The sequence below is a fragment of the Alosa pseudoharengus genome, unplaced genomic scaffold (assembly GCF_046254945.1).
Source record: "Alosa pseudoharengus isolate Yale_2024_CS ecotype anadromous, Long Island Sound unplaced genomic scaffold, YU_APseudo_1.1 YU_APseudo_1.1_scf_1, whole genome shotgun sequence".
Taxonomy (NCBI): Eukaryota; Metazoa; Chordata; class Actinopteri; order Clupeiformes; family Clupeidae; genus Alosa; species Alosa pseudoharengus.
In genome coordinates, this window is record NW_027468564.1 from 40,190,883 (window position 1) to 40,207,895 (window position 17,013).

Sequence of the window (17,013 nt, forward strand, 5' to 3'; positions counted from 1 at the left end):
GGCTCTCGTGTCGACGGACCCCTGTGTTTTGCTGGTTTTCTTTGCTGTCAGTCATTGCTTAAACATTTACTCAGCCACAACAAGCGCTGGAGAGGGAAGTAGGATTGATACAAGCAATTGGCCGTATTGTAATTGCACATTCTTTGAAATCAAATTGGCACCAATTCAGGCACGTTTAACCTCATACAATGAGAACGGTTTGGGACCAACATTTTTTTTTCATTGGTACGCTAGTGGCCTCCTCCGGTGGCAGGGTGCGGTGAACGTGTCTCCGGTGTCTTCTTTTAGGTTATGTGTAAGTAATGAAATCTGCCTTTCATTGTGCTGAATAAAGCCTAATGTTGTGGATGGACGTGTTCAGTCATGGATGGGAGGAAAACTCCACCAAATGTGTAAGATGTCCGCGGGCAACCGTCTATAGGCCCGTGGGTCTGTTTTAGTCCCTGGTTCAACTTGTCAATCTTTGCGATTTTACACGCTCGGGTAAAATGTCAGGCTATTTTTAGGAAGACCGTCTGATGAGGGAAATGTGTGTGGGGCATATAATTCGCCATCTCGGCGGGTGGCATATGTTAGGCAATCATAGTCGATAATTAGCCTTGAATAGGCAATTCAAAATCTAGTCACTGTTTAGGGCCATGATGGATACCTTAATGACAAGTCATTGTTAGCAAGTTTCCTTTATTTTCCCCGAAAGAAAATAAGTGCGAGGAAGAACATTGGTCACAAACACTCTAAAAGAGCGACAAGAGATGTCATACCATGCTGTCTTCACACTCTGTCAAAAGTAAACGATATGCAATAGGCATTATATTCAGCAATCTCTCTGCAAGTAATGCATTTCAGAATCGGACATCAAAGAAAACATGTACATTTTAATGAACGGTCTCATTCATCACACCCTGTAGCCTAGGCATTATAACTTTTGCAGTTGGGGGGGGGGGGGGGGGGGACTCAGTCTCTCTTACATGTTCAGTTTTATTTTTACAGTGTTTTGTCCAGAACATCCCTTGCGCCCTGTCTCTACATGCTTGTCAGTTTGCGCTGGTGATGCTAAATGCGCTCTGCGCGACCTGTGGAAGCCTCATGTCTGTGTGCTCTTCGGTTCTCCCGGGATGTTTCAGACAGAGCGGTCCTTCGCTGGCGTGCACTGCGGTGTAACCAGAGGGCCCCCTAGTGGCAAAAATGTAAAAAGGAACAGTTGTCAGTTTCTAGTTTTTTTTTTTTGTAGGCCAACCTCTAACACAAATCTATATTTAAGTGTATTATGTTAGTTATTTTTTATTTTCCCGAAAAGAAAGGTAACAATGCTGATCAAATTACCCTTGCAATGTAAGGGTGAAGGCCACGGGTTCCTTCTTCGTGTTGACAGAAAATTCATGAACACTGCGACTGGAAGACTCTGTGAACACAACCAGCAGGTGGCACTCTTAGACTTCGGAGCATTCTCATAGTTCAAGTTTCAAGGCCCAGTAATCAATCATGGAAACTTTAAAGCAGCTTTATATTTGTTAAAGAGAAAACCACTTTACCCAGCTGTTTTTTTATTATTATTTGGGTAGCACAAAAAATAGAGGCTCTGAGAAATAACGTTTTTGTTTTCTGACTGTCTGACTGTAGTCCAAAAGTGATGTGTACACAGCATATTAAAAGAATAAGACTGTTTGCTGGCAGTAGAAAGCTAGACAGACAGACAGAAAGCCTTCTTCTCATCATTTTATTGACATTCAACATTCAACACTTTGGAATGACCTGGCTTTCTGCATTAATTGGACGCAAAAAATATAACCTGATCTTCACAAGTCACAAGTCACAAGTGAACACAATATGCTTTTAATTAAGCCACACAAAAGAAACAATTTTCTTTCATGTCTTTATTGAACACACCCGTAAATCATTCATAGTATTGGTGGAAGTGAAAGTGAGCCCTTGGACTGAATAACTGGTTGAACTTCCTCTGGCACTTAATAAGCTCAAGTGCTCTTGGTAACTGTGAATCAGATCTACAACATTCAGGAAGTATTTTAGTCTGTTTGCGCAGTTCGGCCATATTCTTAGGCTGTCTGGTGTGAATGGCTCTGTTGAGGTTAGTGCACAGCACCTCTTGGTTAAAGCCTGGACTCTGACTGGGCCACTTTGAAAGGTAGATTTTCTTTTTTTCAGGCAATTCTGTGCATTGTCCTGCTGCATGACCCAACCTCTCTGAATAGTGTATTCGATATGGACAAGAACAACGAAATCATTTGTATTGTATGTTATCAGCAGAAAGAGGTTGTGTTTGTTCATTATTGTAATTCAGATGAAAATCAGATCATATTTTGAGTCACATTTACACTGCAGATCATTCCAAAGGCTTCACGTACTTTCTCTTGCCACTGTAGATGGATGGATGGATGGGTGATGATTACTGACAGTGATAATACCATAGTGATCTAAAGTTTTACACTCACCTGACTTAAGAGAGAGGGCCCCCTCTGCCGTCTCCAGAGGAAGCGCTGTCTCAGGGTCACTCAGACGTTGCCCACTGCTCTCCCCCCACTGAGCCTGAGATGGCGATGGACTTCCAGGGGTGACCTCCTCCTCCTTGCAGACAAACACGTCACACCCTTCGTGGGCCCTCTGGACAGGGGACTGCAGAGGAGGACACTGGATCAGAGGCTCACCTAGCTTCTCTAATGGAATCGTCCGTCTGGTTTTGCCCTTTGAACTCGCAGCAGGGAGTCCAGCAGCCTGAACTTCCTGTCTGTCGCCATGGTTACCTTTACCATACCAAATCCCCTTCAGCTCTTCCTCTTCCTCTTCAAACTCCCAGTGACCGGGCTGAATGGAATCCACGCGGTTGCCACGGGCCCCAATGTTTAAGCCTTTAGAGCTGGCTGTTGTCATGGATACGGGAGTATCAGAACACACTGAACAATTGACGTCGGCGCAGACTATGATGCGACTGATCTTATGAGCACTCAGCCTTCCGTTTGAACTCACCGAGTCCCCACTAACACTAGATCTGTATTCTGTTGTGCTAGCTATATAGTTTGACTTAATAAAGTTCATGTCTTTTGGCCTGTGATAAATGTGTCCATTGAGGTCCTTAATTTTAGTGTGAACACTCAGGCACTTGTGAAGATAGCCCGTCGCTTGAACAACAGAAGTGTGGTTTGGCTTGATAGTAGCACCATAAGGTAACTTCTTCAGTGGATGAACGTTGGCTTTACTCGTACTGTCTTCATTATTAGCCTTCATCTCCATCAACTGGACAACATCCTTATCCTCACCTTTAGGGGGGGTAATGAACGGAGCAACCTTTGACTGCACTTTGGCTAAGTCAGAGCTCCTTGGGGAATGGTTAGGGCGAGAGCTAACAGTGGCACTACTATTAATGGTGCTAATGGTATCACTTGTCGATGACAGTGAAGATTCAGGAACCTTAGTGTCAGACAGGTGATCCTCCTCATGTTCTTGGTCCCACGGAGTCTCATGTTTTGCTTCCTCAACTGGGCTAAGGATGAACTGTTTCTGTTTGGACAAGGATGGAATCTGCTGTGGCTCCTGAGGGGCAGTTGGCAGGGCAGTCGGCAGGGCAGTGGGCAGGGATGTTGGCCGGGGCTGTTGCCGTGAGGCCTGGGTATCAGAGTCCAAGCCAACAGCAGCGGCACTGATCTCCGTTAGTGGATTGTGGACGTTAAGAACAGGCATGGGCGGCAGCTGACCCAGGTCTTTCGTTGGTGGATTGTGGACGTTAAGAACAGGCATGGACGGCAGCTGACCCAGGTCTTTCGTTGGTGGATTGTGGACGTTAAGAACAGGCATGGACGGCAGCTGACCAAGGTCTTTCGTTGGTGGATTGTGGACGTTAAGAACAGGCACTGACGGCAGCTGACCCAGGTCTTTCGTTGGTGGATTGTGGACGTTAAGAACAGGCACTGACGGCAGCTGACCCAGGTCTTTCATTGATGGATTGTGGACGTTAAGAACAGGCATGGACGGCAGCTGACCCAGGTCCTTGGGCAGGTTGAAGCTAAGAGTGGAGCCCAGGGATAAGTAGCACCGCTGGCTCCTGATCTGACTGCTAGTGGTGCTGGTCTCTGCTGGCATGCGCTGTGTTGAGTGAGAGTGTGCCTGGTCGCGCAGACGTGAGACGGCTCCTGCCTCAGGTCTCCCAGTCTGGCCGGCGTTGAGAAGAAGAAGAGGGCTTGGCTTCACGTACACCTGCAGCTCGGCGCTGACGGGCGAGCGCCTCGGCCTCGGCCTCCGACGGCCTAGTGGCCACGTGTTGGTGCAGTACGCAGCAGCGGAGGAGGAAGGAGAGCCAGAGGCGGTGGACGCTCTGGACGCTGAGTCATCCAGTCCTGCAATGCCAAGCGCGGAGCTCCAGCGCCACTTCTTCCCTGGTGTCGCGACCGTCTCGTCCAGGCGTGACGGGACGGCGGCCATTTTGGACAGCGTGGGAATAAAGACGGAACTAACGGCAGGCACAGAGGGAGAGGATGAAGGGGACGATGTGGATGGAGACGATGAAGATGATGAGGAAGATGATGATGACGAGGAGGAGAAGGAGCAGCAGGAGTTTGGAGGTGATGATGATGATGATGATGATGATGATGGTGGCAGCCGTTGGTCCTCACCGGTTCCGGACGCAGAAACATCCTCGTAAGACTTCTCTGGGGTTTTGCTGTTGTCGCTGACATGTAGGAAAGTGCTCACCTGTGGAGGAGAGGAAGGAAGACATATACAAGAGAACAGAACAGAGGCAGCATGAGACAACGGAAAAAAACGTGCTGAAAAACAACCACTCGAGTCTAACCGCATTGTATCACATTGCATAGCATCGCATTGCACACTCTGCAATAAAAACAGGGGCTCTGTCCAAACACTAAATTCTTGAGGCGTTATGAAAATCATATGGTATTGTTTGGGGTTCCCAGCTGCAGTGGCTGGTGACAGCCACAGACGTGACTAAGTCGATTGCATGCCACATTAATAAATCCTATGGTCGCTTAGGGCCCCTGGTGTGCTTCACAGTGCATACCTCCGCTAATTGTTCCTCAAACCTCTCTGCCCCCCCTCTCCCTCCACTCCCCCTCCCCCAACAAAAACCCCACTGGGAACCATTTCAAAGCACGAGGCGTCATGGAGACTCCATGGAAACTCGATTATGAGGTCATTCCTTCGCCACGCCAACCATTGAGGAGGGAGGGGGTTGAAGGGAGTGAGGGGTGGGGGGGGGGGGTTAAGGGGACAACCAAGCCAAGCTGAATTGAGAGTACTTAGGCCTATGGGCTGACATCTGGGTTTCAGGGTGTACTTTAATGACTTTGGTGTGAGATTTATGGGGATGATGACCAAAACTTTTTGCCATAAAGTGAGGGGGATATTGGGGGAAGACGAATTGGTGCACTGATTTAGGTTGACTCCAAAATGTCTGCACCGCACTGGCCTTCACAGTCTCCTCCACGCTCGGTCCAAATCGTTGCGATTCCAAAGTGAAAAAAAAAAAAAATGTTATGACTCATTTCAGCCAAAAGGCTACATGAAAACAGTCAGTGTAATAAGACTCTTGTGTTTCTGCAGCTTGACTGGTAGACTGTTATGTAGACTGTGCATGCTAACTGTATGTCATAGGGCACACACACATGGCACACACACATACACTGTATACTCTTTGTCTCTTTGAACATATGTTTACATGCAAACTGGTACTGTTATGAGACTTCCCTGTGCCTGTTACTGAACTGCTATTGTAAGGAGCTAAAACCAAATGGCCTGAGGGGGTCAAAACTCAGGAAACACACAGTGAGTATACTCTAAACATTTACCCAGGGTTCTCAAGTCTCACGCAATGGGCGTGAGACACACGCAATTCAACAAGTTCACACGCTCACGCAGAAATATTAGGTTACTAGGGATGTCAAGGTATCTGCATAATTAGTAGAGGACGCGCAGGGATACGAGAGGATTTCTCGCAGGGTCCAGAACTAGCGCACCACTCACCAGACAAATCAAAAAATAAATAGCCACCGACATCCAATCAAAAAATAGTAGGCTATTCGTTGTATCCGGGTAAAATTCCAAAATAGCACATCCCCTCCCTAACCACGTTATGCTTGTGTGGGATTACACGTTTAAGATTTCAAAACTGCACCAACATTCTTTTTATTCAGAAATTCAACTGTCTGTCATTTGGTAAACCAGCCTACTTATGGCACTTTACAAGGTGTGTAAATCAAGCCTTTTCACGAACATTTGGCCTAGCCTACTTTATGGCAAAATTATTTCTTATATATAAACTAAACTGTCGGTCATTAAGAAAACATAATGATTGTGTCGTTATAGCTTTGTGTAACCCAGACCAGTGATGTAGTACTCGAGTCCGGTCTCGAGACCGATTTCTGCTTTCTCGGACTCGTCTCGGACTTGTTCCTTCAAAGACTCGCTCTTGACTCGGTCTCGGACCACAGTGGGAGGAGAAGGACTCGTAATTTCAGACCGAGTCCTCGAGACCAACCAGGGGCGCAGCTACCCATTTTTTGAGGGGTATGCGCAGAACCATGGGGGCGCCTAAGCGATGGTAAAAAAATAAAATAATAAAAATAATAATATATTTGGTGTATTCTATATGTAGCTACTGTTGTACGTTTCTAAATCATTTCTGCATTTCCTCAATTTTAAATAAAATTTTAGAGGACTAACAGGCTAGAGTAGGCGCTCTATCTCATAAGATTCTATCATAGAATTTTGACATAGAAGAGGGAGCGCCGTGAGCGCTGAGTGAGCAGGTACGAGTAGTGAGTTTTCGTCTATGGAAAAAGATGGATAAAGCAAAAAAGCTGCCGGGGGCTAAAATAGAAAAAGAAAGGGAAAATGAGATGGCATGTCAAGGGATGCGACAGTAGTTAAATAAGTGGATGGTGAAAAGCAACAGGTAGGATTTAAAGTGTGACGTTAACATGAACATGAAACGTGTGCTTCCAGGCACAGACGTCACACTTTAAATCCTACCTGTTGCTTTCATGTTCATGTTATTATAACATGAACATGAAACGTGTGCTTCCAGGCACAGACGTCACACTTGTCTCAACTTTGGGCTTCAGGTTTCACAGTGTGTTTAAATTGGTCAATACATGATTTCATAACAGGCCAAATACAAAATAAATGTTACAAATATCGCCTAGATATCTGTAAATATTAAAATCAGCTGACTAGCCTAAGAGTTTGTCAAAGTAGCCTTAATGGAGCCTTAATGATCACAAAATGCTAAGCATGCAGTGTGTGTGTCAGGGGTGGGGGATGGGGGGGGGGGTATTCATTGTGCCCACCCCAAATTTCTATTTGCCCCCCCCAATCTGAGCAGCCTAGATCCGGACCTGGTAGCTACATATAGAATACACCAAATATATTATTATTTTTATTATTATTATTTTTACCATCGCTTTGGTGCCCCCATGGTTCGGCGCCCCTATGCGCCGCATATAGCGCATATACCCACTTTTTGCACCACTGAGACCAACGCATTTTTTTATGTTCATAATAACATAAAAATAAATAAATAAATTTCACGGTGGCCACATCTTTGCCCTTTGAGCCCATTCCGTCACTTGAACTTCCTGTCGGTCATCATGGTTACATACTATAGTATGGCACGGACCTCACCTACTGTAACACCTGTGAGGCCCCAGGATTGAAACTCAAGGATCATGATATTATGGTCTTTTGGGCCCCCACTGTCGACTTCAAGGCACTAGGGTTAGGGTTAGGGATATGGTTAGGTTTAGGTATGGCAGCGCTGCCTTGAAGCCGATGGTGGGGGCCCAAAAGACCATTAAGCAAGGATCATGCAGGCTGCATCCTCTGGTCTAAACAAACATTTCTCGGTTCTGGTGTAAGCTACTGTGCTTAGAGACACAGCATGTTTAGCCCTTTGAACCCACCAGAGGGATTCTGTCTGCACAAACATCCTGTCTGTTGCATTGGCCATCCTAAATCCCCTTCCTGCTCTAATCCCTCAGTGAACAGGTTGAATGATGACTCAATATGGAAACTAACCATACATCTCTATTCCATCTGCTCTGGACAGAAATACTGTATCGGAGTTCAAAACCACATGGCCTAGTGCCTATGACGGCCCAAGTTGGACTCTGACCTGAGGTCATTAGTCAAGCCCAGTCAGCTCTTGTCTAATCTTCTCTATGCTCTCAAAGGCTAGAAAAGTAAAAAAAAAAAAGAAATGAAACTTGGAAAAAAGAATGGCTGCCATTACCAGCGACTCAATCTGTGTGTGGACTAAGAATGTTCCTCGGTCTGAAATAACAAAAAACTGACAGAGGGGCAGAGACCTCTTCTCGACAAGCAATGAACACCGGCTTTGGACGGACGTTTCAGAGATGGAACAGTATTGATACCTCAAAAGATCTAATAGTAAGGTGGTAAACTTAACCCTTAAAGCTGTACTGTCACACCGGTGTTACGGGAATGTTGGAAAATGAAAGTTCTAAAGAATACCTGGGTTCATTGAATTCAACATGGAATTTTAGAACCTTGAATTGTTGCGGAACAGAATCTTACAGTATGTTAGAATGTTCAAAACTCCACACCAGATGAACTATAGTGTGCTTGACGTGTGCAGCAACTCACTCTGTGTGTGGACTCCGAGGGCTCCTCAGCAGCTGCGGTCAGCTCGGGGGGGGTCTGCACCTGGCTGATTCCACGCTCCTCTTCGTCGAAGCTCAGGATGAGGCAGATACTGTTGCCCAGGGGCCTCGTCACCTTGCCCGTCGGGTCGTCAACGACAACGCTGGAGACGCTAGTGACGCTGGCTGAGCCGGGGTGAACGGGGACCGTGGCAACTCTCGGTGCGCTTGTGACACTGAGACTGCTGGACACACTTCCTGTATGCGGGCGCTCGGGACTCAGTGATTGGTTGGTTGGATCTTTGTCACTGACTGGCTGAGCTTGAGGAGAAAGAAGAGACTCTTTCACTCTCTGTGAGTCTGAGAGCCTCGGGCTTGTTGTCTTATTCTCGGGTGCCAGGAGAGCGTTTCCGGAGCCTTCCGCACGACCTGGTGCCCTCTGTCTCTGATTCACTTGATCCTTCTGAGACCTCCAGTTGTCTCTGATCCATCCCAGCATGCTTTGCAGCTCGTCGGTTCTTTCCCTGATCTGCCCGGGTGAGAGAGTGGACAACAGTTCAGTGGTTGGACTGACATGTCGTCATTAGTTACAGCAGAACTGGGTCAAGGGCTTATTAATATAAACTGCATAACAGCATAAAAGCATGACCACACAGCATATTATGTGCGTACATTCTTGAGGCATTTCATCATACCCAAATACATTCATTAAACATTACTTGTCTTGAGAGGACAGTATGTTACAGTTGTAAAAATTAAACGTTATATTTTCCACCTAAGAAAAGCTGCAAGTTCTGCTCTGACATACTGCATGTTCTTGCCAACTGCAATCCCTAAATATGGATAGATTTAGTCTCTCTCTCTCTCTCGCTCTCTTTCTTTCTCACTCTCTCTTTCTCTCTCTTGCTCTCTTTCACTGTCTACTTCTCTCAAACACAGACACACACACCCTTTCTCTATCTCTCTCTCTCACACACAAACACTCACTCTCTCCTGCTCTCTCTCTCTCTCTCTATTTCTCTCTCAGTCACACACACACATACACACACACTCACAATTTCAGCCAGGTGATGGCCATCATCCATCAGTGTTTGTCCAGCCGAAGTTAGTTGAGTAAACTCCTCCATCTTCTGCTGGATCCTGAGGTCCAGCTCTGACATCACCGACCCTTCCTCACCCTCACCCTCGTCCTCGTCCTCGGTCTGTGCCGCACCAGAGCCGATGGAGAACAGGCAGGAGCGAGTGGCCTCTGCCCACTCACTGCAGAGACCGAGAGAGGGAGAAATATGTAACAGTTTTTCACAATTGCTAAAACACCTTTTTTGGAACCTTCCACCCAACTATAAACACAAAAACCCCATTCTCAAAACTACATTCTCAAAACCTCTGACACACAAAATCAGACAGATCGCCTCAAAACAGTTTTAGCTCAAAACCAAACAATGTCTTCAGATTATTCAGATAGCAGTCAAAATAAAAACACTACTGAGCAGTCATTACACACTACATAAAAAAAATGGAATTCAGGGCATATATGTTCTGGAGAAATGCACACAATACACACAAAGTACATTTTGCATCTCCAAAAAACTAAACATTTGGAGTTTAGTGTTTTGTGAAAAACTGCATAACTAAATATTGTAAAATCTTTATCATAAAGATTTAGATATGTTTTTTTATCTCACTGAAGTCAGAGAGAGATTAGGAACTTTGATCACTAATTATTCAGATTTAAATACTTTTAGCAAATAATTGTATCTGTTTGCGCTCTTGTGTTAAACATATGTTGCTTTGGTGTCATTGCTGTCATTGCCTTAAGATGCCAATTAAGCTAATTTGAATTGAACTGAATTGAGATAGAAGGAGAGAGAGAGAAGAGCATGTAAAAAAGAGAGGACAGAAATGCAGCGAAAAATGGAGAGAAGACACACCAACAGCAAGAAAGAGAGATAGAGAGAGAGAGAAAGAGAGAGAGAGACAGAGAGAAAGTCGATAACAAGATTAAAGATATCAGATGGTGAAACAAGATGGTAATCTTTCTCACTGGCACCAAACATTGGCACTGTGCTTGGTGAAAAAATCCAATCTAGCCTCTAACATCTGCCTCCTGAAGGAAAGTTTATTATCTCAGAGTATTCCTCCCTTTCAGTGACCTGTTTTTCTTTGATGAGTGAAGATGAGCGAAAAATGGAACCGCGGGCGAGTGAAAATTGGCTCGACTCACATCATGGCCAGGTACTTCTCGAAGAACTCCCGCAGGTGTCTGAACTTGCTGAGTCGTCCCCGATTTTCCGCCAGGCTGCGGCCTACCTCCTCCCAAGCCTGCAAGGTCGCCTGGACCTCCTCCCCGAGGAGCACTGACCGCTCGGGGGGAACGGTTTTGAGGTGAGCGGCTAGTTTCTCCATGTCTTCCACCTCCCCTTCCATGATATGGAAATCAACCTAAGAGGACATTGCAGAGAACCCAGTCATTTCTCTGTCAGTCGTAAACAATGCTTGAACAGACCAAAACAGCTTTGTTTTTGGGCAATATAGTGCAAAATAATGGAATTTCAAAAAATAGGCTACGATAAAAAAATAAAAACAAACAGTATGTAATACAATTTTTTTAAAGGTGGTTTTCAAGAAAAGCAGGCCAGAGGAATGCAAATAAGGAGCTAAATCTTCGTTGCCAAGTGTAGTGGGTGTTCTGACCTCGAGGTCGTCCTGCTGCTCCTGCAGGCCCTCCAGGCCTGTGAGGTCGGGGTCGCCGAGGGCGGCCATGTTGGACTCCAGATCCAGGATGTCCATGCTGAGCTCGGCACAGCGCGACAGGTGCTCGTTGATGCGCAGCGTCAGGGTGGAGAGCTGGGGAGTGAGAGAGAGAGGGGAGGAGAGGAGAGGGAGAGGAGGAGTGGGAGAGAGAGGAGAGGATGCATGGAGGGTGTGAGAGAGATTTAATTACAGTTTGTTTTTAATTAAGAGGAAATGATGTAGGTGGTGGAGAAGAGGTGTGAAAATGTGATCTGTCTCTGTTGTTTTGGGTTTTTTTTTAGTATCTGTGAAGTGAATACCCACAGAGAGAGATACAGTTTTAATCATAAAACCAAGCACGCACTCACAACCACACACAATTATGTTCACAAACATACACACACACACACACACACACACACACACACACACCCACGCACACACACATACACGCATGCACACACACACACGCATGCACACACACACACACACATACACACACACACACAGACACACACGCACGCACGTACACACACACGCACACACACACACACACACACGCCCATTCCCCATACCAGGTTCATGAGTTGCTCTGTGGCTTGATGGTGTGCTGGGGACGGCTTCCTCACGCTTCCTGTTTTGCTCAGGTCCACCCGCACCTCCAGCGTCTCCACTTTCCCTGCCGCCACACTGAGGCAGCCGGACCGCTCGCTGCCGCTCGGCCCGTGAACCACCTGGAGGAGGAGATAGGGTGACCACACCGGTTCAAAACGCTTACCCAGGAGGACGAAATTTAATGCCAGGGTCGGGTTGGGTCAGCATTCTAAACCCGGCCCAAAAAAGGTTCGACAGCCACGAAAAAGAAAATGTAATAACAAGCTGGAGAGAGAGGTTCGCTGATATGAGTCACTCTTTGGCTTGATGAGCGTGTTTGTAAATGCCACGCTCTAATTATGCAGGCAGGCCTCAAAGCCACACGGAATTACGCACACACACAAACACACACTCTTACACACAATGAAGCACATATGGAAAAGTGTAGCCGCAAGAGTAACAGAGGTAGGGGGGGAGGTGTAGAGAGACCCACTTACTTACACACACACACACACACACACACACACACACACACACACACACCAGGGGGGTACTGCATTCCTACCTGCCACATTCCATGGCTGTCCTTTTGTTCCAGGTGTTCCAGGAACTTTGTTAGCATTCCGGAATCGCACTCCCCCACATTCTCGGGGGGAACTTTGGCCTGTGCAGAACCCCTGCTACATTCCTTCACCTCCAGGCCTGACTCCTCTTCTTCTCCCAGCACATCTACCTCATCCAGCACCTCCTCCTCCTCCTCCTCCACCTCTTCAGCCGGTTTGTCCGAGGAGGCTCCAGGTCTCCCCTCTCGTCTCCTCAGCAGCTCCCACAACATCTCCACTTGCTCGAGCAGCTCCTCAATCTTTGGACAGTTCGGATCTTCAGCTAGCTTCTCCTGGTCGAAAGCTGTGGCGATGTTGTCCCTCAGCCATGACCGCGTCTGAGGTGAGGTGACCAAGCAGAGGAAAAAATTGCTTGAGACAGAAGAGTTCAGATGCAAAACCCTCTAAATCCGTCTGACCACTTCTCTTTCAAATAAGCATTTAAAATCAGGCTCCTATAGGTTTTTGCCAGACCAGGAACAGAGTGTAGTTGATTAACATATACTATGTGTGGAGAGCATCCACTCACCATCTTTATCTCATTTTTGACATACTGTAGGTGGCATTTAGAGGCTTTTGCATCTGAACTCTGATATCTGTATTTTACAGCTCTGATGCAATGTGACAGTTAATTTAAACTTCACAACAAGTTCAGTGAATTAATATGTGATACAGCCAAACAACTGGATCTACTTCATTGATGTGCAAATAATCTACGTTTATTACACATTCTAAAGAGCGCATGACAATAGGAAATTCAGTCAAGCAGTGGTATAAATAGCTTTAATAGCTCGACATAGCTCGACATTATTTATTTACTGTATCTACATATTTGATTGAATTAATCAGGACAGTACATAAAGAGCAAACCATTTAATCTTTTTTGGTCATTCTGTGAGTCACTCTCATTAGTGCAGTATTTTATATGTCTGATTAGCTCTCCAGTCTCACAGAAATGCCCTCGCATTAGAGCTTATCAAAATCAGATGTTTAAAAGAACCTACACGGGAATGACTCAAACACTGAAATTGTTATGAAAATGACCAACATTTGTTTTGTGTGTTCAGATGCCCTGTGTTAACAAAGTCTCGTGGTAGTCAGAATAAGTTTTTATATTTATAATATTTTTGAGAGAAAATAATTGTCAATCGGTCACATTTGACCACGAATGCAACAGGTTGGTTAAAAGAACCTACACAGGAATGATATCAACATGTTGAGTAAAACAGAGAGAGCAAATGAGACCCAATGGCTTGAATTGATTATTATAGTACATAAATAAATAAAGCTGGGGACCTATTTAGCACATTTAGTATCTAAACCCAACGAAAAAGGTAATTCTCAAACTCAACTGTCCCTATTGTCAGTATAAGTATCAGTCAGTGTAGCATCAAAATGAGTTTGAAACCATTATTTTAATGTAAAAGAAAATGATCCATCAGGTCATAAGGCATGGCCTAATTTTTAAGTTGTGTCTCACATTGCGTCTATTTCATATGCTTACATACATACATATACTGTAAAATTTGCTAACTGAAAGAGACAAAAATATATATATATATATATATTTTTTTTTTTTTTTTTTCAATGTCAGTGAACTGTATACCTTATCAGCAGATGAAGTGGACTCCTCTACCAGTTCAGAGAGTCGAGAGCCTCGGTCCTCTGAGAAGACAGTGCTGGCGTCAGTCTCCTGCTGCTTCCTACACATACAGACCCAGAGTATTACCATCAGCGCCCAGTCATCAGCTCTACCACCTATTCAGCTCTTACTCAACCAAGAATTAACCAGGCCTATCTGACATGTCCAGATTTTTAATAAATAAAATAATAGTAATATAAAATTATATTTGCTGCAAACTTTATATGGTATGTACTGTATATTATTTACGAAACATAATAATGTGAAAGTCAATTTCATTGAATAGTGGTTGCTTGAATCAAAAGTGCACTGTACTGTTAATACTTAGTCAACACATAGTAGTTTAGGTTATGCCCCAGAGTAAAGTTAACAATAAATGGTTGTGTAATGTTTTGAGGTTGAGGTTTTGAGAGACATATTTAACTTACTGTGTACGGCAGTATGAGAGGCACTGTATGATTTATTTGGAAGTGTGGGATTATACGTCATAAGAATTAAAAGAGTATTGAGAAGAGGCATTGCAGTCAGTTTTTGTGTCATGTCAATTATATGTGTTTTATGATGTGTGTTTCTGTTGGTTAGCTGTTGCTATATAAGGATGACAGGCATCTCACCACTCCTCCTCCGCCTCCACATTTCCAATGGTGCCATCTTGTGCTCTGGTGTTGCTTTCAGGAGCCGTGTCTGTCATCATCATTAACCCCCCTCTATCCCACAAGTCAAGAGTGTCCTGTGAGGAAACGTACACACACACACACACACACACACACACACACACACACAGAGACAGACAGACACACACACATAGACACACACACACACACACAGATACACAGAGAGAGACAGACAGACACACACACATAGACACACACACAAACAGACACACACACACACACACACATAGACACACACACACACACACACACACACACATGCACACACACACAGCAGCAGTTATTGACTATGAGAGAGGATGGCTAAGGACACCTCTATAATCACTTCAGTGGGCTCTTGAGGACCCCCTTGATGTGTAATCTCAATACTTGAATCAGCCAGTGCAGGGACCTCAGAAAGCTCTTAGAAGCCGACTCCACTGACCTCGACCCCTTTCAGGCGGTTCTGCTCCTCTTTGATGTCCTTTCCCATGATGCCGAGCACCTCGGGTTCTGCGGTGCTCGGGGCGGCCGTGGTGGTGCTGCACAGCTTCTCATTGGCCGAGCACTGTGGTGGAACCTGAGGATCCTCGGTTCTCTGGTTCCTGTGCATAAGGCGGAGGACGTTGTAATCACAGCGATATTTAAAACAACCGTGTGTGGTTACGCAATGTCTTATTGGTGCTCCAAAAACTCAAACAGTACTTGTTGGGAATGCATGAGCTATTCTATCTGATTTTCTTTCTGTCCCAGCCCATTGCACAATAGCCATGTGGCCACAGCTGAACTCCTGCCCCTGTACAACTGATACGGATGATGCCGTGTGTTGAAAACGTCCCTTGGGATTTTGATGTTGTGGTTACGGCCAACATCAGCCAGTCAGCAGCATTGAGGGTTCTTTCACTTCCTGGCAGAAGAGCTTTGTTCTAACAACTTTACCAAATGAACCCCGGACACCTCCGCCCCTCGACCAACCCCCCCACCCCACCCCCTACTTTAACTCCTGTCAGCGCACACAACACCCCCACCAACACCCCAACCCCGACAACCCTCCCCTCTACCCCCGAAAAGTTACATCAAGCATCTGGAAGTAACCTCCCACCCCCATTCATTCAACCCATGACGCAAGCCAGACTCTAAGATTACCGAAAATACAGATTCAGGAAAGCATGTGGCTGTCAGTTATGTAACCGTAACACGAGTTTAAGTGAGGCAATATTGTTTTGGGTGGGGTTGGTTGGTGTTTGAGGAAAGGGATGAGGGGGGATGAGGGGGGTTGTGGTGGCAGTTGGTACGTGAGTGGAGCAGTCAAAATGGCTCGGGCAGGATATGAGGTAGATGATGTCACCCCTCCCGACGTGGTTAGCTCATGGCTTCAGGAAAGGGCCTTTTTGTGTGTTTTGTTTTGAAAAGGGGAGTGATAGAGTCCTTTAGTCAGGACACACAGTAGAAAGGGTGGTGTGCATGAGCTAGCCGTACATGGAGACGAACAACAACACCGCACGTTGTGAAGGCAAGAGACACACGACATCCTCTCTGACCTCAGTGATACACTAACGTCATCTAGGTACATTATACACGCTCTGGTTGGAGGGCCTCCTGGAGAGTCAGGGGACCTTTCAAAAGGATATCACAGTCATTTCCATGGTCAGCATGCACATGCTCATCTTACCGGGGGTCGGAACGTTTCTGGAGCCGCCGCTGCAAATGTATTAGTTTGTGAGCCGTTCGTAATTCGTTATCTGTGACTGCAGCTGTGCACTGCTGCTGGGTCACGTGGTTGAGCACTGAGTCGTGTGCACGTTCAAATTCACTGACACTCATTCACATCCACTTAACGGTGCAATAAAGACAGCCAGGCCCTGTTGCACACCAATTCAAACACGCACACACACACACACATACACACACACACACAAACACACACACACACACACACACACACACACAGACGCCAGCACAGCCCAGCGCAGGCATTAAAAGGGATATGAAGTCAGCCTCCTTCCATTTACTAGAAGCAAGCCCGCTTTCTTTTCCCGCCCGTGAAATGAACCCACTTGTCCATACGTTTAAACAAGTTCAAAGCACATCTGGACTCGAGGCCAAACCCCAAATAGATTGATGAAAAAAAGAAACTCCATAATGCCTGTCCATTTATCCAGAGC

At 45.7% G+C, this 17,013-nt stretch overlaps 1 protein-coding gene across 1 annotated transcript in view; it reads right to left on the reverse strand.

Moving 5' to 3' along the window:
• Nucleotides 1-940: 940 nt before the first annotated feature.
• LOC143127754 (uncharacterized) overlaps nucleotides 941-17,013 on the reverse strand; it is a 24,055-nt gene continuing 7,982 nt past the window's right edge. The window contains exons 7-18 of the mRNA XM_076289443.1: nucleotides 15,294-15,453; nucleotides 14,810-14,925; nucleotides 14,160-14,256; nucleotides 12,517-12,891; nucleotides 11,933-12,091; nucleotides 11,319-11,471; nucleotides 10,849-11,066; nucleotides 9,680-9,884; nucleotides 8,629-9,153; nucleotides 2,451-4,701; nucleotides 1,324-1,402; nucleotides 941-1,173 (exon numbers count right to left, since the gene is read on the reverse strand). Coding sequence (XP_076145558.1) covers nucleotides 1,035-1,173; nucleotides 1,324-1,402; nucleotides 2,451-4,701; nucleotides 8,629-9,153; nucleotides 9,680-9,884; nucleotides 10,849-11,066; nucleotides 11,319-11,471; nucleotides 11,933-12,091; nucleotides 12,517-12,891; nucleotides 14,160-14,256; nucleotides 14,810-14,925; nucleotides 15,294-15,453 — 4,477 coding nt within the window. The 3' untranslated portion in view covers nucleotides 941-1,034. The remainder of the gene's footprint in view (nucleotides 1,174-1,323; nucleotides 1,403-2,450; nucleotides 4,702-8,628; nucleotides 9,154-9,679; nucleotides 9,885-10,848; nucleotides 11,067-11,318; nucleotides 11,472-11,932; nucleotides 12,092-12,516; nucleotides 12,892-14,159; nucleotides 14,257-14,809; nucleotides 14,926-15,293; nucleotides 15,454-17,013) is intronic.